Genomic DNA, 25,027 nt, shown 5'->3' with positions numbered 1-25,027 from the left:
CAGTGATGGATCCCACCCACCTCACACAGGGGGATGGCCACCCTTGCTCGGCCCTAGTGGGGGGCTGGCAGTTATTCTGGGGCCCCATCCTGAACTTTTGCCCAGGGCCTGAGCACCACAAAAACTGCCCACCACCAGGCTGAGTTTTAGCCTCCGATTTGGACACTTCCTTGCCAGTACAGCATAACTGCTTGTTTTGCTTCTGTCTTTCATGGAAATAACTTGTAACTTTTAACACTGCAAGTAATTTATGATAGCATGTTTTACACTGATGGTCATAATGAACACCAGGTTTCTCTCAGCGGTTTGACTCTTATGCTACTATTCAGTCAGGCATTTTTCTAATCTTATGAATCTGGGCCAATCTAGAGCAGGTGAAATTCAGAAACATGGTTAATGTTGACCCTTAACAAAAAGTGAGGTAAGTAGAGAGAGGCTCAGCAATTTGTGCCTCTAATACCTTCCTATTGGCCAAGTAGCATTAGTGAGTCCAGAATAATTATGAAGCTTACAAGACTGGCCTCAAGCAGGTAAAAAAACTGAAGAAAAAAATTAAATTGCCATTTTTAAACAATCTACTGACTTGAATGTTTAATTGATTAGCAAATGATTATCGGTGAGTGTCTCCAAAGGCTTTACGGACAGCTTTGATGTCTTTTGGTTAAATTTGGTGAAAACATCAAGTGTTAAGTCCTGGGCAGAAAGAGCTTTGAAACAGTTGACACATTTATGAATAAAGACATGAAGTCAAAGGTTGAGTCCATGATACAGACTTGAAATGTGCAATGGCATTTTAAATTTCCAATAAAAATCTCCATTGTCTCAAATGTGTCCCTGCAGGTCACTGCAAAAGTCATTCAGTTTGTCCTGCATAAGGGCACCTCTTTATAAGTGGCTACACTGCTGCATTTCAAATTAGTTTATTTCGCTGCTGCCATAAATGACTCTGAAATTGGAATGCAGTCAACCCTGTTAAATGTTTTCTCCTGACTCTTCAGTATAGACGTCAGGCATCTTCTGGCTTGTGTATTATCTTACAAAAATCTGCCATCATATCGTTTTATTAGAAATCCTTTCTGGGGATGGGGAAAGGGAGGAAGGAAGAGGTAATGCTTCTCCTAAATAAATTCCATGGGCAGAACGTTCATTTTTCAGTAGATAATGTTGAATGCTTAAAATATGCATATTGTTCTTTCTATGCTTTAATTGATTAATCCTCAGTGTTCTTATTTATCACAGGAACATAACAAAAGAGGACATTTTCATTAATTAATATCCATTGCCAATTTATAAACATCAGAAAAAGATTAGTAAATGCTAACAGAAACATTAAGCACACTGTTAAATTGATGTATTTTAATGCTGTTGTACAGTCAAGAATCACTGGGACAGAATTTGGGGATGCTTGGGGCTCTGCATATGTCTCAGCATACCTCTCCAAGTAAAAAAAGGTATATCTTACATTAAAATTGGTGTTATGAGCTCCGCAGGAACTTGCAATTTATTAATCAACATCTCCTGGTGGTTCCTGGCCCCAGGGACATCCAACTTGTCTCAACAAGGGCCAGGGCTTTTTTGGCCCTGGCCCCTACCTGGTGGATGAGCTCCCATTAGAAATCAGGGCCCTGAGGGACCTATTACAGTTCCACGGGGGCCTGCAAGACAGAGCTTTTCCACCAGGCTTTCAGTTGAGGCAGCAGGTGCCCACCTGTTATCGGCCTCCCCACCAGTGACCTCAGATCCGAATGGCCACCTGGGAACAAACTGCTTCTTGTTGAAACCTTTTGAGGCATCGGTCTTTTATTGATTACTGTTTTTAGATAGGTTTTTAGATATATTTTAACTGTTGATTTGTTGTACTGTGAATTTTATGATGGAACCTGCTCTGAGCCTGCTTGTGGGGAGATAGATAGATAAATAAATAAATATAATGTTAAAAAACCTATAGTGATAAGAAGTGTTGGGAATAAGGCCTTTGTCATTGGCATGCCATATATCCTGTAATATAATAGACTTTCACCAAATTTCTGTGGCACTCCACATCAGCTGCTGCTTTTGAAGAGTGTCCAGAAACTTTACTTGGTCCTGAATATTAGCACAACCCAATGCAGAAGAGTATATACCAATCTGGGCCAACTGCATTAATTGCCCATTTGTTTGCAAACCCAAGTCAGAGTATCGACATTGACCTATAAATGGTTCAAGACTGAAAATCAACTCCTATGAGCCTTCCTATGTTCAGAGTCTGCCACTGACACCCTGCATTAGCTAATATATGGGACACAGCATTTTCAGTCATGGTCTCCTATAACATAATTTACTGTTTATCTTTGTCTGGTTCATGAATTCACATGAATTAATAACATGCTCCTTCTATTTCAACAGGTGGTTTACTAGTCCAACTACAGTCAATGCCTTTTATAGTTCATCTACAAATCAAATCAGTGAGTATTTGCATTTCTTTTTCATTTAATGATTTAGATGGGAAAACATATTTCACCTACTGAAATGGCATCTTGTTCTGAAACATGAAACTTCTGTTCTTTCACCCCTTACACTTTCTGGCAGCAGTCTCCAGTAGACAAATGAGTGCTGGGACTTTAAGTATTTTATAGCTTGGGAGCTGCTTCTGCATGGTAAATGCCTATGACACACTGTGAATGTTTGGGCATAGGAACTACATTGGATGTGCAAATAGTATAATTATTCCATCTACTGATGCTCCCAGGGAAGGGTATTATTGTAATGGAAAGTAACCAAGGCAATCTGTCCCATTTGGTTCCTTCAAAGACATTATCAAGTGCAGCATGGAACCCAATTGTGTGAAATGATGGTCTTTATCACTACTACTGCTTTCCTCCTTGTTTGTCTGTAGCTTAAAGAGCTTGCTTTCCGCTAGGAATGTGAGTTGCAGTTAAGCTGGAAATGAAATACTGAGCTCAGAGTGGTTATTTTTAAAAATTGAAGAATTAAATGATTCTGAAGTTTGTTTCCAAGAAAATTAATCTGTTAATAGTAGGGTTGCCAGAGCTCCCAATGGAGGCAGTGGTACCCCGCCCCAAGGCCCCACCGCCCACCAATCAGGTGGCCAGTGGGAAGAATTTACCCTAGAAAAGATGGAAGTTCAGCAGATGTGTAGCGACATGTCTATGTCACTGCCCACGTGACTCAGAAGTGACAGCATCATGTTGCAGACATCAGGGCAATGCCCTGTATTTGGGCAAATACTCTATGGTAGAAGCCAAATTTACCATAGAGTTTTTGCCCAAATACCAGAGTATCACTCTGATGTCCCCAACATGATGACATCACTTCCAGGTCACATGGGCAGTGATGTAGACATGCTATTGCATGTTGGCTGGGCCTCCCTCCTGCTCCCAGTAAGTCCCCTCTATCCCCTGCTGGTTGCCAGGAGGGACTGGGCAACCTTAGTTAACAGGGTTGCTTTAGAATACCATATAATATTATGGGAGTTTCAGCAAAATCCAGTAGTTTAGCATCAAGGGTAAATGTCTATGAGCAGGTGCCTTGGGAGGGCAGCTGCATTCCTTGCAGCAGTGATTACATCCTGCCATCTGCCATGGAAGGATTAGGCCTGCTCGTTCCTTCTCTGGCCCTTGATACACACAGTACCACCATAATGGAGATGGCAGCTCCTTTTCTTATTTCCTTCCTCTTCTGCCAAATACTCAAAAGGCAAGCAGCAGTGGCTACTCCATGCTGCTCTCCAATATGCACCTGCTTGAACATGCAGGAATAGCTGCCAGAAGCAGCAGGCATCAACCTCAGGAAGAGGCCAGGTACCTAAATGGCAGTTGGTGCTCCCAGCTGCATCTATGCTCAGGCAAGTGAGTGACAAGCAATGATGACTAGGGTAATGTGCTACCATTTGCTTGGTGCCACCTCTAGCTATGTTATAGCATTACTGGGAGGGGCTTTCTGGAGAGCATATTGTCAAAGGCCCCCAAACTGGAAGCAACCCTGCAATCCAGTTTAATCACTGGTTCTTTTGAACATTTTATACTCTCTATATACTACTCCCTCCCCTGGAATTCAGTTCAGATATATCTACCTTCCTCTTTTACATTCATTGTATAAAATATTCTACCAATAGGATGGGACAGATTCAGGACTACAAATAGGAGTCATTATGTAGAGGTGGAAGTCAAGAGTTTTGGGATACTGTCAGATACTGAAACTACATGGTCTTAGATTGACTAATCATTTCGTTTTAGTGAGGTGTAGCATACTTGTCCCTAAGTGACTGTCTGTAACTAGGTAGTAAGAAATAGCAATATTTAGCATTAACTAATTTGTTCTTGACTTTTGAATTGTCTTTCCTTTTCCCCACCCCATTTTATTCACTCCTTGCACCTTTTTTTAACTTCCAGAAAGTAATAGACTGATTGTAGTGTGTGGGGTTTTTTTTTTTTAAATTAACTAAGGGGCATATAGTAGAACAACTGCCTTTCCTATTTGTAAGATTTCATACTCTTGTCTAACAGAATTATGAAGTCAAGAGCTGTCTAATATAGCCAGTCAGTCATCATGGGCATGCAAACAATCATGTTTTGTGTCTCTTCTACTGACCTTTGTGTATTGGTAGCTTTTGACTTTGGTATGTTGCTGCTCACTGCCTTTTAAATGCTGTTTTCAGGTGTCAACAAATTCACTTGGCATGAACTGGTCTTATTTAGAAATGGCATTCCACTGCATATAGCTAATCACATGGCATAGATTTCTGTGTGATTTCTGTGTGAAGATTTAGGGCTAATAGCATCTTAAAGACCAACAAATTTTGGGGGTATAAGCTTTCGTGAGTGATAGCTCCCTTCTACAGACAATTATAAAATATCTCAAATAATGTTTATATATTTTTGTTATATATTTTTACAATTTATTCACCATATATTATTTGTTATATGAGCCTTAATACATAGAATCATATATCAAAGCATGTATCATCTCTTAATATATCCCAAAAGATATTGCACAACCCCTTTATTAATATCAGTCCTCCTTAATTATACAAAAGTTTTAAGAGGGAGGACTCCTTTAAGTCTGTTTTGAATAAGTGCTCAGTCTTCCTCCAACAGAGGTCTAGATATCCTCCTGTTTCAGTGTCTTCCTCAGGGAGTTCAACAGATATTTCTAAACACAAGGTTGCCAAATACCAAAATATCCATTTTTTCAATGAACGCTGCAAAAAGTCTCTCTTAGTGAGTTCAAAGCTTCCTCCAAAGTGAAAAGCACTTTCTTGGTATTGCAGCTGAACTACAGGTGACAGAGATCAGTTCATTTGGAGAAAATGGCTGCTTTGGAAGGTGGACCATATGGCATTAGATGCCATTGAAGTTCCTCCCCTCCCTAAGTCACCCCCTCTTCAGGCTCCACTCCCAAAATCTCCAGGTATTTTCCCACCCCAGAGCTGGCAACCCTAATCCTATCCCATTTCAAGGAACACAGAGTAGTATACACAGTAGTTTCATTTTATTTTAGGGATGACTGCATATGGTAGGGATGCAAAATCCTATTAAGATGTAGTTTATGACTGAATTTCACCAGCAAACATTTTTTTCTGCTCAGTGGCTGCCGCTTGACTGGATAAGAGTTTCTACATATTTGGGAAACTCCTCAATAGTCAGAAATGTATGACTTTGTAAGCTAAGAAAAGAAAAATGATATCTTCCTCGTCCTAGAGCCTTGAAATGAACATATTCTTGGAAGTACAGAAAGTTAAGAAAAGCTGAGGAACATTTAAAGGAAGACGAAGAAGAAACAGACAGGGGTAGGCTGCTCAAGCCCCTGGTAGTTTATAGAAATTTGATAGCGACTTATGGTGGTTTATGGAGGCTTCTCCCTCCCCTCCCCCCCATTTGTTCCCTATGATAGCAGAGTTGATTGTCAAATGCCTATCAATGGTACATCAAAACAGGACCACCCACAGATGAGACAGGGATTTCTGCATACTTAGGGATTTCATAAGAACATAAGAGAAGCCAATGTTGGATCAGGCCAGTGGCCCATCTAGTCCAACACTCTGTCACACAGTGGACAAAAATACCAGGTGTCATCAGGAGGTCTATCAACACAAAACCCCCCCCCTTTTGCCCCCCCCCCCCCAAGCATCAAGAATACAGTGCATCACCTGCCCCAGCCTGTGAGTTTCTATCTATACCTTGTGGCTAATAGCCTGAGTTATTCAGAAAAGTATTGTAAAATAAAAAGAAGGATTCCAAACAGTCTGATAAGCACTGAACATGCTCTGTGTGCCATAGAATGTCGAATATGGTTGAGCATACGTAAAGGAGGCAAGGAGAATGGAGAGGTGAGGGGATAATGGCCAAGTCAAATCCCTAACAGTTCCTGGAGGGGGATATTTTGATCAGGGTATGGGTGCAGACATGAAGAGGCACATATTTCACACACATATCCTCACCAGTTCAGGATGCTATAAACTTTTAAGGGCTATGGATAGGGTTGCCAGCCCCCAGGTCTCAGCGGGGGTTCCCCCACTTTTGGGGGCTTCAATCTGCCACTGGCCAGCTAGCTGATGGGGGAAACCCCACCCCCAAACAGGGACATCATTGTGCGACATTCCCACCATGTTGACATCATTTCCCGGTGATGTCATTGTGCTGAGGACATTGCGTGGTGACGCTCTGGTTTTGGGGCAAACTATGGTTTTGAAGGCAAAAAACCATAGAGTTTTCCCCAAAAACCAGAGTGTTGCACATGACATCGTCAATGCAATGACATCACTTCCAGATGATGTCATTGTTTTGGGGACGTAGCATGCAACATCCTGCCCAATTCCTGAATGCCCCTCCAAATCCCCCGCCACCACAGCAACGGGACCTGGCAACCCTAGCTATGGATGCAAACAGTTCATGTATAGCTGGGGGGGGGATTAGCTTTAGAGAAAAATTAGGATTGGAGGAAAAGCATTTTCCCCAATTTTGATCATTAAGGGAATTTTTTAAAAGCATGTATCTATTTGGGAAAAATTGCTATCCATTCTTTTAAAGTCTTAATGTTTTTAGAAAATTAAAGAAATATTTTTCTGGTTTAAAATAGTGAGATGATAAAGTGATTTTTCAGTATAATCTTATATATGCAATAGATACTAAACATAGTTATTAAAGTCTTATAATTAATTCTTGGTTATGTCTCCAGGCACATGATATCAAAGCCAAAATCTCCCTTCAGAAAAACCTCTTATTCATATCTTTATTGCATGATAGACCATTAAAATTAGCTTCAAATGAATGTCTGCTCAAAGAAATTAAAGATTAGTATTAAATTTTTTGAAGGTCTGTATAGGAAATTGTGCATGCAGGCTCTGGAAGGAATGTTCTGGTGTACTTGGTGTACTTACAAAGTTGCTGGATTTTTCTGCAGGAGGTTTTTCCTAGGTGTCCACATAAAAAAGTGTAGCTAATCAGAAACATATTGATGAGAAAGCACTTCTAAAACAGCCCACTAGCTTTCTGATGGGTAAGGGCAGAGTTGTTCTGGAATTTACATGTTCAAGTACGCTTGCTAATTAAAAGCTTCAAGCTGTTCTCATTTTCCTAATGGCCAATGCTTCTTTTTCTCATTACTCATCATTTTGTCTTTGAATAAAATCTTTATTCCTTCCCTTAGCTTTCTCTGCACCTTTGAAAGTACTTATCTTATCTTTTCTGTGTCTTTGTAGTGGGTAGGGACGGAGGAATCAGTTCTACTTGATTAACATAAATTGATCCAAGGAAGGTGTTTAGTGTAACACAGTGGTTAGAGTACTGAACTAGTGCCAGGGAGACCCATTTATTCACAGAATTTGTTGGGTCACCTGGGGCCAGTCACTCTCAGCCTAACCTACCTCGGTGGGTTGTTGTGAAGATAAAATGGAGGAGAGGAGAACTATGCATGTGGCTTTGAATTTCTTGGAGGAAGGGTGGGATAAAATGTAATAAATTGCAGCTATAAAATTGACAGTCTAACCCTGTTACCTACTTTTGTTTTTCAGTTTTTGATCACTGTACTGACTGATCCTTTTTTAAACACTATTTCATTTCAACTCCTTACAATCCTGTTGGAGGGTGCTAGTGATAATCTCTTTGGAATAGTTTAGGTTTCTTGTGCAGTGCAATCCCTGAATATATTTACTCAAACATAAGTCCCCTTGAATTGAATGGGACTTACTCCCTGGTAAGTATGCTTACAAGTGCCATACTAAGCAGAATTATACCCTTCTAAGTCCATTGAAATTAATAAATTTAGAAGGGTATAACTCTGCTTAAAACGGTACTGTAAGGATTGTAGCCTCAGTATCCTTTGAAGATCATAATGGAATCAGCATTGCCTATTTAATGGGAGCTGCTCTTGCACAGCACAAAACTAAGAGCCCTACTTTTTGAGCTAGGAAATCCCCACTGAGAATCTCAGTTCAGCTATGAATCCACTGGATGGCCTTAAGCAAGCCGCTATCTTGCAACCCCAGTCTGCAGTATTAAACAGATTCACCTTACAGTGTTGTTTTAAGGATTACTGAGATAAAGTCTGTGAAGCACTTTGAACCCTAAGGAAATGTACTAGAGGAAGGAATGCTGCTGTTTTAAAACAGTTTTTGAAGGACTGGAGTCTCTGTTGCACAGTATAACATTTCCCTTCCAAAATTAATATTCCAAGGTAGTGCCTGTCCTTTCTTTTGGAATTTGCAGAAAGACAGCTGAACTATGGCCAGGTTACATGTATCCAGGTCTGGTAAAACCACACTTCTCAAATAGCATGGCTAGACTTGTTGAGTCCTGTTGCAAAAAAAAAAGGTATTTAAATAAAATAAAAGACAGTTTTTAACAGGTTTCTTAGGGCAGAATCCAGACTTAGTTTTTTCACTCATGCAGGTCAATTCTGTCAGTGGAACAAAACATTCCTCTCTCCCTCCTCCACTGCAGCCACCTGATCTCACGGAAGTGCCTCTTGTGGGGGACAAGGGATCCTCTGTCACAGCATGTGGGACAAAATGGGGATCTGCAGCAGGAAGAGGGAATTGGTGGAAATTACCGCACTTTCAATTCACAGAAAATTTAGTCTGGATCCAACCCATATATTTCAGTACAAATTCCACAGATTACAAATGATTTTCAAATGTTAACTGCTACATAGGAACGTGTCACAATTAATGTAAATTCAAATTTCTTTGCCATTAAAAAAAATCACTTCCCAAATTCTAAAGGTTCATTCATTAATTCTTAACATTTATATGCATTTGTTTGTTAATATTCATTAATACAATTATTTTAAAATGAACTATTACTGATTATATTTGATGGATGATTTTTACAAGATATAGGGTGTGTTATTTCTTTGGTAATATATAAACAAAATTAAAGCTTAATGAGTTTGATTAGCTAAGTAATCAATGAACTAATCAATCTTAAATGTAGCCTTCATTAAAACATCAAATTAGTTGTACTTAAGTCAAAATTAAGTTAGCTATTGTCATCAGTTAAATCACATTTTGAAGACCTATGAACAGAAATGAATCTTTGAATGTGACTTGTGAAGTGGCTAAACTCCATTTGTATTCTGTGAGCTAACAAGTCCGTGTGTGCACGTGTGTACAGACACAAAATTGTATGAAAGGACTATGTTACATATTTTTTGCTATTTCTTTCCATTTCTAAACAGTTTTCCCCCAAAAAAACATAGTAATCTATATATTATTACTGAATTCAGTGAATGTTGCGCAGTGCATCTGGGGCACCCTTTTGATAACACCAGCCACCAAGACTTTTCCAGCCACTTCAGCACTCACCAGCATTCACTGCTGTGGAGGCCCTATATAGCACCACACTTACACAGTCCAGTGGTGCACTATATACAAGTTTATTAATACTATTTACACTCCACCAACAAAGCGCTCCACCAGACACAGTGAGAATAAGGAGAAGGATACAGAGCTATAACATATCCACTTATATACAGATTACAACCAATCAGCTTCATGCTGAGTCATGATGACTGAATGTGCTTCAATTCCAATCATAACTGGTTGGTACTTGTTATCTACAGCTTGTCAGCTGTCACCGTAGATCCTGCTAATCTGAGTGCTGAAGATTAACTGTCAACAGTGAAGTATTCAGGCACAACATTCAGACATTTATGTTATCATCTACAGATGGTTTAAGGCACCATGGAAAATAATTAACATGCAGTTTTACTAGGGAAGGAAGGAAGGAAGGAAGGAAGGAAATGCAATTGAAAAATTGCATTAATTCATGACATCCATTCTATGGCCCCGGTCACACGGAAGGTTTTGGGCCGGGAGAGGGATGGATCGGGGGTGCAGCAAATGGGCGCGATCTCACCGCAACATCTGGGAAGCAGCGCACACCCGTCCCCGATCCAGCCCTTCAGGCCGAAAATCCGCTGTTAAAATAAACCACATACAGAGGTGGACTTACCAGAAAGGCCATGGCAAGCGTGGCCGTGGGATCGCCGGCGCGTCCTTCTACCGGCGCATCTGAGGCTCCTAGCCGAACTGCGCATGCGCACACATGCGCAGCCGGCTGGCTTAGTCTCCCATCGGTGACTTCCTCCCCGGCATCTGATCGTGCCGGGGAGCAATGGCGCGGCGGCTCAGGAGTGCCTGGATCTCAAACTTCAATGTCCCATCAAGATATCTAATTCTCAAAAGGCCCTATTTGTGGATACTTAAATCTGGATATTGGGGCCATGGACAGACTAGACAGATTTTTCTACAAACCTTATAAAAACCCAAACTTTGTAGAAAAATCTAAAATCCTAAAAAATACACTGGGGCAGTGGCTTTACTGGGACAGGACTGGATTTAGGGTAGAAGCTTTGGAACTTATTGGAAGGTTTGAAAAATGAAAAGGTAAATGTGGCCCATGAACCAGCTAGAATGGTGTAGATTTGGGGGTTATGAATAATTTAATGTGGTCATTTGAACTCTAAAAATCCTCCAGAGAGCTACAGAGAGAGAGATTGTGAATATGGCTAGATCTTCTATTGTGTAGGAGTAAGAACTGAATGCTATTAAGTGGAGATGCTGAACAGTCCACATGACAGAAATGAAAGCTCACACTTTTGGATGTGTTTTGATGAGGATAAATGTAGATCAAGAAACAGTGTTCCCAAAACTGTTGAAATTAATTTGTTTTTGCAGTACAGAAATAAGCTTATTTGATAAGTTCCAAACAACAATACACCATCAGAGGGATGGCAATCCCTAGGAAATAGTTTTTCACAGTGTTTCCTTTTCATACATTGATTTCAAAACAGGTGGTAATGCTAGCAGGGGAACAACAGGCAGCAGACAGCAGATGGGCAGGCCAAAGGAACATACAGCTTGTTGCTTGCTTCACTTGATAGGAGTTACATTTAGTGTTTCCTTTTAAATGATGCTGTAAGGAAAATGCTTGAACGTCTACTCACCCAGAGGATGTAAATAAATTTGTAAAAAAGAAAAGAAAAGTACCACCTTAACAAATGGAATTCCTTGCTGGAGATGGTTTTCAGTAACTAAGTGGATTGTGGAAGCAGAGCTGAGCTCTTTGACAAGCAAATATGAGGAAAGAGGTAAAAATGAAATGAGCCATCATGTATCCACAATTATAGCATAACTTAGTCATAAATTATGGCCTGCAATTTATAAGGCAGGTAGTCTTGTTTCATCCCCCAAAGGGGGATGACAGATCTTTTTTTGCTGGTGGTAGCATTTGGCAAAATCAATAGCCCAGTAACATTTTATCCTGTGGGCTTTTTGACCTGTGGGTCTCTGCAGAGCTTGGCATATGGTATACATAAGAACATAAGAGAAGTCAATGTTGGATCAGGCCAATGGCCCATCCAGTCCAACACTCTGTCACACAGTGGCCAAAAATACCAGGTGCCATCAGAAGGTCCAGCAGTGGGGCCAGGCCACTAGGAGCCCTCCCACTGTTGCCCCCCCCCAGCACCAAGAATAGAAGTACATGACTTGCCCCAGCCTGAGAGTTCCTATCTATACCTTGTGGCTAATAGCCACCGATGGACTTCTGCTCCATATGCTTATCTAATTCCCTTTTGAAGCTGTCCATGCTTGTAGCTGCCACCACCTCCTGTGGCAGTGAATTCCATGTGTTAATCACTCTTTGAGTGAAGAAGTACTTCCTTTTATCTGTTCTAACCCGACTGCTCAGCGATCCCATGACTGTCTCACCACACAATTAATTCACAACCCATATTTCCCATGCCATCTCTATTTGTGACAGTTTTGCTGTAATAGGAAAATAGAAATTGAGCTGCAATTTGAGACATGGGAAAACAATCTGACATCCATTTAATATACTTAGTCTACAACATCACCAATTCAAATGTATGAAGTTTCCTCTGTCAGTTGGAGATCAGTTGTAAAAGCAGGAGATCTCCAGGCCCCACCTGGAGGCTGGCAACCCTATATAAGTCACATGGTCCCAGTGGTAGCCTTCACATAACTTGTACAACTTGACAGGGCCCAGCAGTGGCCACCACACAACTCACCAGAGCAACTTGCTAACACATCACTTTTGCAACTTGGCCACACTTTTCCTAGGAAGAGGTTGCCGGCAGGAGAGAGGAGGAGGGAAAGCTGAGAGCCACTGTGGTGTAGTGGTTAGAATTTCACATTAGGATCTGGGAGAACCAGGTTCAAATTCCCACTCTGCCATGGAAGCTTGCTGGGTGAATTTGGGCCAGTCACTCTCTCTCTCTCTCTCTTCACCTAATTTACCTCAGAGGGTGGTTGTGATGATAAAATGGAGGAGAGGAGAATGATGTAAGCTGCTTTGGGTCTCCATTGAGTCGAGAGGTGGAGTATAAATGAAGTAAATATATCATAAATAAGCCTGATGACTTGGGGCAGATAAAAGAAAGGCTGGTGGGTGATGGAGAAAAAAGCAATGAAAGGAGAGAGGATATGGAAGCTGCTAGGAAGACAGTTTGAGGAAATAGTGAGAGGAAGCAGGTCCTGGGGAAAATGAAGTGACTCCTGCAAGTCCTTGCTCATTTCCTATTTGTTCTTTTCTATTATATTTGATGTACTATAGCTCTAAACAACAGTGGAATCTCTCAATACGATAACTGGGATCATTTTAACTGTGGGGATCAATGTTCCCTCTAAGCTGTGGAGTCTTGTAAGCAAAAATTACTGGCTTTAAAGTTGTGAGCCAGCGATTTGGCTACTGCATAAATCTGTTTGCTCTGGAGCCATCTTTCCTGAGCGAAGACAAAAGTCTGTGAGCTGGAGGCTACAAGATTGTGAGCTAGCTCACACTAACTCAGCTTAGAGGGAACACTGGTGGGGATGCATATAAATGAGTGCACTTTTGATTTTATTGGTCATTATGCAATTTGCTCCTAGACCATCCAATCATCCTTTGATTCATAAATAGCAAAGGACCCAGATTTGGGTAATGGGGTGATCTACCTATAGGAATTACTCCTCAAGCCACCTCCCAGATACAACAATGCTGCAACTGTTCTACCTGTGATTGAATAAGCCATTCACTTGAGCATTAGCCCAGCTAGTTGCTTTTAATTGCTACCTATTTTAGAGAAACATTTTACTAATGCTTTTAATAGCCTTGTTTAATTTTTGCCTGTCTGGCCTTGATGTCTGGCTCATTTGCAAGGGCATGCTGTGTTCCTGATTCATATATATAATGTTAACCATTTGATTAGCACTGTTGACCTTGAGTGGAAAAATGAAAATGCCTACATGGATCCTACTTTCTAGAAATGTCTTAGAAAAGTCTTGGCTTCATTATTCTGGGGCACTGAATTTACTGATATCCTTCATATTTTTGTTATTACAGGATTTCCAGCAGGAGAACTCCAGAAGCCTTTCTTTTGGGGAGCAGAATATCCTAGGTAAAATAAAACAATCTGATAACTGAATATGGGTGCAAGAAAAGGAAGCAGGAAGAGAATGAACTTGACTTAATAGTTTGATATGGTGGGCCGGCCCTTGTTATTGTACATAGTAGAAAGACTTGGAGGGAGTCGCCAACTGGAAACCCTGGAGAAATATACAGGTTATGTTGTGTTGCTATTTTTGTACTTAAATATTGATTAATATTTAAGACTGCTGTGCTTTGAAATGGTTTGGTTTACTCCCCGAGCACAGGATGGATGTCTGCATTCTGCCATGACCACCAATTTATTTTGCAAATTCATAATAACTGTCTCTGTGTGGCTGTTGTTTTCCATTTATGGTGCAAAATCCAGTGTCTTCATGGAAGCAGGCCTAAAGCAGCCTATAATTATTTGTTCAGAAAACCTCATCACCTACAACAATTTGGGCTGAATGGAAATCTCAAGGGAGCATTCCTTTTATATTAGCCAAAGGACTAACAACCTCCTACATGCTGTCATTCAGCACAAAATACCAACCAACACTACCACAGAATATCACTTCAGTGAGACTTGAGGCAGGAACAATTATATTTACATGCTAATTAGACAGTTTGTTTTACATTAACAAAACCCTTACACAGTTTTTCATAGAATCATGTTTGAGCCTCAAAATCCATTCAAGTCAACATCTTGTGCATCCATTGATAGTTTCAGTGAGCACTGAATTAGGTGTATGAGTTTTTCATGTCTCTGAGGCTCTAGCTCTCAAAGTGCGAGGCTTGTTACTACTGTGGCTAAACCTTATCTGTAGGATTCAGCTGCCACTTATGCAGAAGGGGATGGGAGCAGTCCCCCCCCCCACTTAAAACTGTGCCCAAGTGTACATTTTAATCATCCCTGCTCTATGATATATCCACTTGACAGGTGGAGTGGGAGAGAAAAAGGTAGAGTAGTTACAAAAAACTACCCAGGACAATTGTGGGGGGTTACTTTCTGTTCTAGATATTAGGTTGGATCCTAAATATCCTTTACATTAACAGTGGAGCTTTTCTCCAGTGCAGAGAGCCTTCATCAATAGGGATGGGCACAAACTGGCTTACAAATGAAAATTTGTGACAAATGTTGGCTGGTTCATGCTTCACAAAGTCAAGTTCATGACAGATCAACTGGCACAAACTTTCCACAAACTTTGAAGCTGTTTGTGGAGGTTCCTTGAGGCTCATGAAAGAATACATTTCCAGACTGTCTCCACTCAATCAAAGTGTTTACCAAACTTCAAAGCAAACTTCAAAGCAAGGAGGGGGGAGTTTCCCTGTGAGTTTGGTGTCACTGGCTTATTTCTGAGCCATTCCATAGACTCCTGCAACTGCACCAGTGCAAGGAATGCAATGTCAAACCACAGAATCCCTGCCGTGCAAATTGATGGGGGACATACATTTTTTCAAGCCCAGTACAACCAGTTCAGTGCACCGAATGCCCAGCAGAATCCAGTACCACCATGGCAATGCAAGCTTAAAAGGACTGATCAACCTCAAAGTACATTGTCACAAGAAATCCAAGCGGGGGAGGGATTTTGCAAGCTCTGTGCAAGAAAATGGAAACAGGAGGGATGTCAGCAAAGGGGGGGGGAATCCTCTTGAAACTGACAAGCGCAGTGGAGAAATCCTGAGATGGGGGGGGGGAGAACCTCCAGAAACTGCACCTGTCATTTCCCCAGAAAGCACTTTACTGGAGGTACCTTCTTTGGGGGGCTGTAACTCAGATCCCTTAAATCCAATCCTCACCAACTTGGAGGACTGGTAGAGGCAAGTTAGCCAGAGATCCCCTGTGAATTTAGTGTCTCTAGCACACCGGGGGGGGGGGACATTTTACCAGGTCACAAACCAAACTAGTTTGTTTGATGCCTAAAAGTTAGTGACAATCCATGGTTTGCGAACCAGGCATGCCACGAACCACTAACCAAACCACATTTTCCTGCTTCTTGCCCAAAACTATTTATCAATCAGTGCAAACATTTCTTCTGCAAGATGAAAGCTTCTATGCTTGATTAAAGTTCCACTATTAGCAGACTAGTTTGTAGGATACAACCCATTCTACAGTACATGTTCTGTGTCTCAGATGCTATTTAAGCATTTCTTCTTTCTATGCACAACATGGCCCAAGACTCTGATTCTACTACTACTAGTGGTATGCAAACATTCAGATCACAACTCTGCCATATAAGCTTGCTGGATGACCCTGGACCAGTCACATACAACCTAACCAACTTTACAGGGTTGCTGGAAGGAAGTAGTATAGGAGAGAAGAACAATGCAAATATCTTTGGGTCCCCATTGAAGGGAAAGGTGACATATAAATGAAGTAAATAAATAAATAATGACAAGCCCTAGAAAGTTGCAGGCAAAGACTTAAATCAGTGTATGAAGTTCTGTTCCTGCTTTTCTTTCCCTCCCAGAACCTGAACAGTGAATATTCTAGCAACATTGTTTTATGACAACATGAAATGTTCACAGATATTCCATGGCATAAAACCCACTTAACTAGTCAGAAGCTTCCTGGCTACAAGCTCTGATTTTATGTTATTGTTCTGATGTTCTATATATATTGTTTATGATTCTATATCATTGTATTCTAAGCCATATTGCTTGATACAATGAAAAATCTTTAACAGCTTCACTCTGAAGATCATACTGTATATCACACAGTATAATATTAAATAGTAATCTTGACAAGCAATGGTATTTTTCTACTGCCGAAATGTGTAATTTTAACCTTCAGTCTATAATAGAAGTTTGCTCTGATAACAAACAACAAATCAGGAGATTTTTTAAATAAGTTTATCACATATAACTTACTTTTTATGGAGGAAACAACAAAAGAAAATGTTGCCATAACTCAAGGGAAAGTTAAATCATACTGCAAATTCTAAATTACTTAGACAAGTAATTAGCATGTTATGGATAATTAAATCCAGTGGAAGAAACTTTGAAAACCCCTCTTTCTTGTAACAGAACTTGTATATAATTATTTGACTAAAGATTATGTTGCCTCAGCTAACTATTAAATGTTTAAAGTTCCAGAAGAATGGAATAAAACACATACAAATCCATCTGGAATGAACATTAGCAGATGGTACCCAACATATTCTGCTCAGCTTCTACATTTTTCTGTGTGTGTTTTATTTAACACTCTTGACTTGCAAATAATTTCACTGTCTTGCCCCCACATATGTCTCTTCTCTTCCCTCCATGCGCTCTCATTGTTCTATGGCACATTTCTCTTAAACTCAAAACTAGACCTTTCATTCCCCGAGCCCTTGCTCCCTCACAGTTCCCTATTATTGCATATTTAAAAAAATCTCATGGCATTCACCTTCTGGCTACTGTATTTGCACTGCAATACTAATAACGCTTTCCTATCAAATAGACCTGAGGAGAATTCTAAGTAGACCTACTTGGGATTGCTCTCCGAGGCGCTTTAACCCACTTTGACTTCTGAACCAAATGGGTTTTTATTTAAGGTTTCACACACCTTAAAGTTAAATCATTGTCCTCCTACAGTTAATTAAACCTTAATTTGGGTTTTTGAAAATTTGTTTTTCCCTCCAAGATTTTTTTTGGCATTGCTGAGTCACAGAAGACTGTCAATTGAAAGGTCTGTCCTGCTTTTAAAATCACCACTTCCCTGTCTCCCGCCTCCCCCCAAACTTTTTTTTAAAAATGCTGTAGAAATGGACATTTCTACACAATGACAAATGGGCTAATCAACAACTAAATTCCATTCACAGCAGGTGTTTTCCAGTCTGTCTCCTGAGAAGGAAATGAACTTGTCTTCAAACAGGCAGGCTGAATGGAGTGAGGGAGAAAACCCACACACGCCTTTTAAGAATATGGGGTGACAAAAAATCCCTGAGCCTCACACTCAAACTGTGCTGCAGTGATTTATAGCCATTTACAAAACAGGTTTAAATGCTGTCTGAAATCACCAGTCCCACTATTCTCACCCCATATCAGGGACATACAAGGTAACAATGGATAAAAAAGGGGAATAAAAGTTCTGGTTTGAAAGGGATCCCAGGTACGCTATAAAAACTTTGCTTATTACTAGGAAATAGGGTTGCCAGGTCCTTTTTTTCTGCCAGTGGGGGGTGGGAGGGAGCTTCCCAGGAGTGGGTGGTGGTGGAGGGACATCACCACACACAATGTCCCCAGCATGATGATGTCACATGGAAGTGATGTCATCATGCCAGGGTCTTCGCATGGCCAAGCTCTGGTATTTGGGGGGAAACTCTATGGTTACCATAACATGTGACATCATCACACCAGGAATGTTGTGCCCAGCTGTGGCTGCTGGTGGCAGGGCTTCCGTTGCTGGCTGGTGGTGGGCTGGAGCCTGTGAAATTGGGGTGTCCCCTGCTCCCTCCTGGGGGCTGGCAACCTTACTAGGAAATTTAAGGGTTCTTATATTTCTGCCTTTTTTCTCCATTTGTCTTCTCTTTTGTGTCTTTGTCATATCCACACTGTGAGGCCTGAGGGCAGGGGCTATGTCAGGGTATGACCCTGCCGCAGATTTTGTTAGTCTTTAAGGTGCTACTGAACTCTTGCTCTTTTCTACTGCTACAGACAGATGAACATGGCAACCCATCTTGATCTATCAACATAATCTTTTGGAATGCTTCCATTTCCCACTCTGGTAGATTTGGCTATAAATAATTGATGTATTTTATTTATAGCCTGCCTTATTCTAAATTTAAGGTAATTTATAATCTATAGTCTTTCTGCCCTGTTGCCAATGTGAAAAGGAAAAAGTACAAACGGCTTCTGAGAATTTAATTAGCTGTCACCCTATTTTATCATTTCTTTCTTTCTCTCTTGAAAGGTACATGTGCTAAAGGAACCTATTTCTTTTGCATCCAAGTGGCACATGTGAGATTTAGCTTCTTGGACTTTTCTGGAGTGGGGAATCTGGGGAATAAATAATAACAAAGGGTTCCTTTTGAACAATTGTAAATATAACATTCAAATGTTATTGGTCTACTAATATAAAGTCTCCAACAACAATTTTAATTAAAAATATGTTCAGTATTTCAGACATTTATATGAGGTACATGTGGGCTTCGCGCGCATCCATCTTTCAGACTTTTGGTATGCCCTCTTGTATAACTATATTTATGCAGTACTTTTATCTTATTTCAATTTTTTTAGTACAATATAAATTGTAGAATGAGCTATTATTTAGATATTTCATATCATGGTTTCCCTAACAGCAATGGTTTTCTTTAATGGTTTCTTTAAGCAGAATTTTTTTTCCTTCCTTTTTTCTACTTACTGAACGAAACTTCTTTGCATTTAAATGTTACATGTAAAAATAAGCTCCATGTTATTCCACTGTCTCTTCTGTCTGCTTTGAAGTCTATGAGATTGTATATATTTTGAAAGAAAGTGATCCTTTATGTTACAGGTCTTTAAGCTATGGTGCCATTGGAGTAATTGTTGGGCATGAGTTGACCCACGGATTTGATAACAATGGTGAGTAACTACTTAGGTGGATTATTCTTCCTTATGAACCTATTGAGCAGAAAATACTACTTTAGTCCCCAATCCTCTTTGAGATGGATTTAGATAAGGACTAAGATGGATTTAGATATTTTGTTTCTAATACATAGTTTGAAACATTGGCATGATTACTGTTTTGTTTGTTTATAATAATTGTAAGATAAATTGCTCTTAAATACAAAAAGTTGCTAAAATAAAATTAGGAGAAGTCCATTGAGATCCTATCCTTTTATTACGGTTTAACACTTCCATGCTATCTCTATGGCAGTAGTAGTAGAACCACACATCCTATGGATTGTGGATTGTTCAGTGAATTAAAGATTAAATCATAGGAAAGGGTAATTCTGATTAATTATGTCCAGATGTAGCCTGTTTGCAAACACTAAATCAAGCAAACAAACTAATGGTTGCCATCTATATGGTAATGTACAACTGAATTTGTGGTGTTGACTCTGATGGTGATAAAACCCCTGGCAGAGTTTAATTAAACTATCTTAGGTCCCGATCACACGCAGAATTAGCCACGCGATAGGCACAAATGCCGGGTGGATTTTGAGGACGCGATCATACGGGAACATCTGGCAAGCGTCCCGCACCTGTTGGCAACCTGTCTCGCTCCACTGAAGAAGTGGAGTTAAAAAATACCCGGGAAAGTCCAGTATCAAATGGGTTGCTACGGGCCACAGATGGACTTTCCCCTGTGTGATCGCTCCAGCGCGCTCTCATGGCTTCGGGATGGTCTGATCAGGTAATCCCGACTCCCTGACACTGTTTTTTTCCCTTCTCAGTATGCGCATCATCGCATACTGCTGTAGGAAGCCCTCAGTGTGGAGATGCGATTCATTGATCCTCTGTTTAAGCGAATCAAAAACAAACAGCAAAAAAACAAAATCAACTCACCCATGATTGCGTCTGATCATGCAGTGGTGGTCTATGCCTGTAGCGTCAAAGAATTGTGTGATTGCGTAACTGTAGGTCAATTTCCTCTGGGTTAAATAGCCTCGCTTCCCCTGCGCATTATCTCGTGCATGTGACCGCACCCCTAATGTCACAAATAAGGTTTGAAGACTGAACTATGCCTTTAGCTCTTATCCTAAGGCAGGTGAAGATAAATTGAAGGCTCAGAAGAGGGACAGTTAGAAGAAGCAGGGGCCTTAGAAAGGAGAAAGCAGGGGCCTGAAAAACAACATCAAGGGAAACAACAGCCTAAGAATGGACAGTAGATAGGATTGCTGGGCTACAGCCAGCAACCCCTAGGAACATTTATAGGGCATGGGGACTGGCACATTGGTGCCATGCAAGCATTCTGATGTCACTTCTGGTGAAATCCAGAAGTGACATCATGGGATGCTCCAGAATTTGCAAAAGATTACATGGCTTTTGCCAGAAGTGACATCGATGTGCTGGAGCAATGCTGGAATATGTCTCCATTTCCCTTCCCCATTTCCTCTCACTGGCCAGGAGGTCTCTTACTATAGTGGGAGAACTGGCAACCCTAAAGGTAAAAATAGAAAGTTCTCTAGGTGGGAAGATGAAAACAACAGATGATAGCATCTTGAGAGGAAGACTCACAGAGAATGAGCATAAAGGAGATATGCACATGATCATGAGCTGTGAGATGTGTCCTATTTCAGTATTTCACATGAATCCAAGAATGCAAAGTTCTTCTACATGAGATTACCCTTCAAAAGCATCTTTTGATCCTGAATATTGGCTCACTATTTATTAACAAAGACAGGTGACCAGGATTAGGTCCTGCTCTTGTTGCTACATCTTTCAAGACAAGCAAAGGCATTAAGAAGCATGGTCCTGTGTATCTCAGAGAACCACAATATTGCTGTGACTATAATACTTGAATCAGTTTTTTTTGTCTTTGTAATGCATAGTGATTTTAGTCTTTTTCCCCATGACCTGCAAGAGCAAAAAGCTTGAAACTTTAGCTATGAAATAATTAATGAAATATAAATGTAAGCAAATGCTCATATAATATTTTAAGATATGTGGCTATTTTAATTGATCAATACATTTATATTAACAATTACAAATTGTGTTAAAGTAATCTTTTATTTTAAAATATTTAGGACGTAAATATGACAAGAATGGAAATTTGGATCCTTGGTGGTCTTCAGAATCAGAAGAAAAATTTAAAGAGAGATCAAAATGCATGATCAATCAGTACAACAACTATTACTGGAAGAAAGCTGGCTTAACTGTATGTTTTGTAAAAATCCCGCATACATCTTCCATTATTCTTTTCCCGTATCATGGAAGTAGGGTTGTCAGCCAGCAGGTAGCACCTGGTGGGAAACTGGGGGGGGGGGATGGGGGATGGTTGCGTAGATGGGACAACATCATTTCTAGGCTTAAACCTAGATTTTTCACTAAATCCTAGAGTGGCATGACATCGCTTCCAGGAAGCCTAGAACTAATTTCACGTCATTGCTACAATGTCATTTTTAATCTCTTCCCCCCAGCCCTGCTGGCCTGCTGAGCAGCAGTGGAGGCTGAGGGGTTGCTGTGAGGAAGTCTTTTGGCAGGAGACTTGGTAACCGTTAGCATGGTGCAGTTAAGGAGCAAAAGGTAGGAAAATAACTTATAATTAATACTATTTTTAAAAATCCCTCAGATAAAAGGAAAGAGGACACTGGCAGAAAACATTGCAGATAACGGAGGTTTGCGAGAGGCTTTCAGGGTAGGTAGCTCTTTGCTTCTAAGCTCACAAAAAATTAAAGCATAATGTTGCACTAACAAAGACTGATGAAATTTGCACCTACTCAGATGCACTCATTGTACTTTGTCATCAGGCGTACAGGAAGTGGATCAAAGAAAAGAGACAAGGAGAGGAAGAGGCCCTATTACCAGGCATTGACTTCACCCACAATCAGCTCTTCTTTCTGAGTTATGCTCATGTGAGTAGTAAAATTTGGCCTTTCATAATGCATGTGCATATCTAGCTGTTCACTGTGCAGTGAATGGACAATTCTGCATGATTACAAAAAGAACTCAGACCTCGCTTTCAGCTTACTTTTTAAAAAACTTCCACCTGTTTTCCTTCCATTTGCCAGTTTCCATTGTCTCCCTCTGTTTTTCTTGTATAAGCATAACCACACCAGACATCATTTTTTTTCTGAATTAATTTTTCCAAAACTACAGCATTTTGGGTATCTCTTGTTCTGTCTCTCAGTGCCCTTCTTTTGATACTTCCCATGTACTTCCCATCTCCACTGAAAATTCAGAATCCTTTTCTTTTCAATTTCCATCTGTAGTTTTATCTTTCCCAGGGCAATTTATTTATTTATTTATTAAATTTATACCTCGCCCTATTTTATTTTAAAAACTATTTATGTAATTTATTGAAAGAACAGGGTTGGTAATGAAGAACCATTTGGGTTATGGTGCCCCTGAAAACACTGATCCTCATACTCACAGAGCGAAATGTTTAAAACAAAACAAGGAAGCCTACCTGTGAGAACACACAATGCAGATGGCACACTGGGACCTGTGTTGCTGTTGAGGAAACAAGCCTTTTAAACCTTGTAAACTGATATGAGTCCTTTATTATAAGGAACTCCATTCTAGACAGGATAGAGTAGAGATACCATTCTAAATGAAATAGCTAAACTAGAATGGCTAGAAATGCAGGAAAACATATCCTGCTGTCATGGTTGCACGATGGAAGAGAGAGAAAGAGAGAGAAGGTGTTAGCTAGGAAGATTCCCTGAGAGTAGCAATCTACATATCAAAGGGACAGCAGCAGAGCAGTAGGAAGGAAGGGTCCTGACCTGTTTATCTCACTGGGTCTGCAGTCCCCCTCTGAAGTATGAGACTGCATTGCAAAGTTCTTCAATTCCAGCACTAGCTAAGAGAGACTATATAAAAGTCTTTGCACCAGTCATTGGGTTAAAAATTTCACAAAACAAGCTCAGGGGTTATGTAGTGTCCCACCCCCCAACCCTGTGCTGCTTTCCTTGAATTATGCACAATTCCCTAGTACTTGATTTTTTTTTTTTACAAAACGCGGTTTGGTTGCTAGCTTAGCTGAGCTGCAGTTAGTGTCTATGGCTGCAGTCACATGGGCAGTTTGTCAAGACTTACCAGTGGTACCCGTGCAGATTTAAAGGGCTCGATCAGACGACATCAGCCTTCTGTGGGCCAGTCATGGGCAGCTCATCCCACTCTGCTTTAGAACCAGAATAATCAGGCACTGGGGAAAGTCCAGGAGGAAGGGATGGGAGCAGTGTTCCCTCTAAGCTGAGTTAGTGTGAGCTAGCTCACAGTTTTTTAGCCTCTGGCTCACAAAGTTTTGTCTTAGCTCATGAAGGATGGCTCCAGAGCAAACTAATTTATGCAGTAGACAAATCGCTCGCTCACAACTTTAATGCCAGTAGCTCACAAAGTAGAATTTTTGCTCACAAGACTCCACAGTTTAGAGGAAGCATTGGATGGGAGCACTTCTACTCCCATTTTTTCCAACATCTGAACTCTCCTGCAGCGAAAGGAGACCAGAAAGAACATCTGGATTTGTAGATCCATTTCCACCACTGGTTTTTTTTGACTGCAGCCTATGTGGGATTTTCTGCACCAGGTTGTTGCTGCAACTCAGATTCTTAACGGCATTGATTTTTCCTTTCCATACACTGGGTAGTGTTCGTCCTTTGTTGCTCTCCCAGTTTTTCTTGGAGTTTTTGTGTGTTTTTTTTTCAGACTTCCTTTGCAACAAAATAATTCTGTGTGTAAGGGAGAGGGAAAACTGATACAGCCAAGCTGCAGCAAAAACCCAGCGTGGAAAAGCCCACTGATAAGAACAAGGAAATATATCAGCCAGTTTAGTGTAGTGGTTAAATCCGTGGAATCTAATCTGGGAGAACCGAATTTGATTCCCCACTTCCCCTCACTGGATGACCTTGGGCAAGCCATAGTTCTGGTCAGAGCTGTTCTCTCAAGGACAGCTCTGGAAAAAGCTCTCTCAGCCCCACCTACCTCACAGGGTGTCTGTTGTGGGGAGGGGGAGGGAAAGGAGTTTGTAAGCCACTCTGAGATTCTGAGTGAAGGGCGGGGTATAAATCCAATCTCCTCCTCCTCCTCTTCTTCTTCTTCTTCTTCTTCTTCTTCTTCTTCTTCTTCTTCAAAAAACAGCATATTCTCAGTTTATACTGTAGGCCAAATCTAGTACTCATGATAAAATTAAGATGCAAGACTGGGGGAGTTTTTCATTTATTTGTGTGTTTTTTTTTAGGTGAGATGTCATTCATTTAGACCAGAAGCTGCCAGAGAGCAAATCTACACTGGCGCTCACAGCCCTCCTCAGTTCAGGTATGTTAAGAGTGATCTTTCCCACTTGCAGAAAAGCAAACATCTGGAAATATCCTATAAACCTTTTACAATGGACAGTGAATGTGCTCTAACCTTATTCTGTTTATTCCAAAACCTTTTGAATAATGGATAATGAATATCTATAATTCTAATAATTCTATCACACACATTTCCCAGGTTCCATCATATGCTTGGGAAAGATCAGCTGGCTGGTGGGGGGACTTACCAGCAGTGGAGGCAGGTGGAGGCCACTGTCGCTGGCAACATGGCAATGA

The 25,027-nt window shown here is 40.6% G+C and overlaps 1 protein-coding gene across 2 annotated transcripts in view; it reads left to right on the top strand.

Annotated features, from left to right (window-relative positions):
- PHEX (phosphate regulating endopeptidase homolog, X-linked) overlaps positions 1-25,027 on the top strand; it is a 226,349-nt gene that overhangs the window by 192,492 nt on the left and 8,830 nt on the right. The window contains exons 15-21 of one of the 2 annotated variants that reach the window (XM_015422949.1): positions 2,386-2,444; positions 13,845-13,899; positions 19,345-19,412; positions 21,521-21,651; positions 22,066-22,131; positions 22,244-22,348; positions 24,676-24,752. In XM_015422949.1, the coding sequence (XP_015278435.1) occupies positions 2,386-2,444; positions 13,845-13,899; positions 19,345-19,412; positions 21,521-21,651; positions 22,066-22,131; positions 22,244-22,348; positions 24,676-24,752 (561 nt within the window). The remainder of the gene's footprint in view (positions 1-2,385; positions 2,445-13,844; positions 13,900-19,344; positions 19,413-21,520; positions 21,652-22,065; positions 22,132-22,243; positions 22,349-24,675; positions 24,753-25,027) is intronic. The other variant, XM_015422951.1, reaches the window with a different exon arrangement.

The sequence above is a fragment of the Gekko japonicus genome, unplaced genomic scaffold (genome assembly GCF_001447785.1).
Source record: "Gekko japonicus isolate JY-2015 unplaced genomic scaffold, Gekko_japonicus_V1.1 scaffold117, whole genome shotgun sequence".
Classification (NCBI taxonomy): domain Eukaryota; kingdom Metazoa; phylum Chordata; class Lepidosauria; order Squamata; family Gekkonidae; genus Gekko; species Gekko japonicus.
The sequence above is the reverse complement of the archived record's forward strand: the minus strand, read 5'-3'. Positions and strand labels throughout refer to the sequence as shown.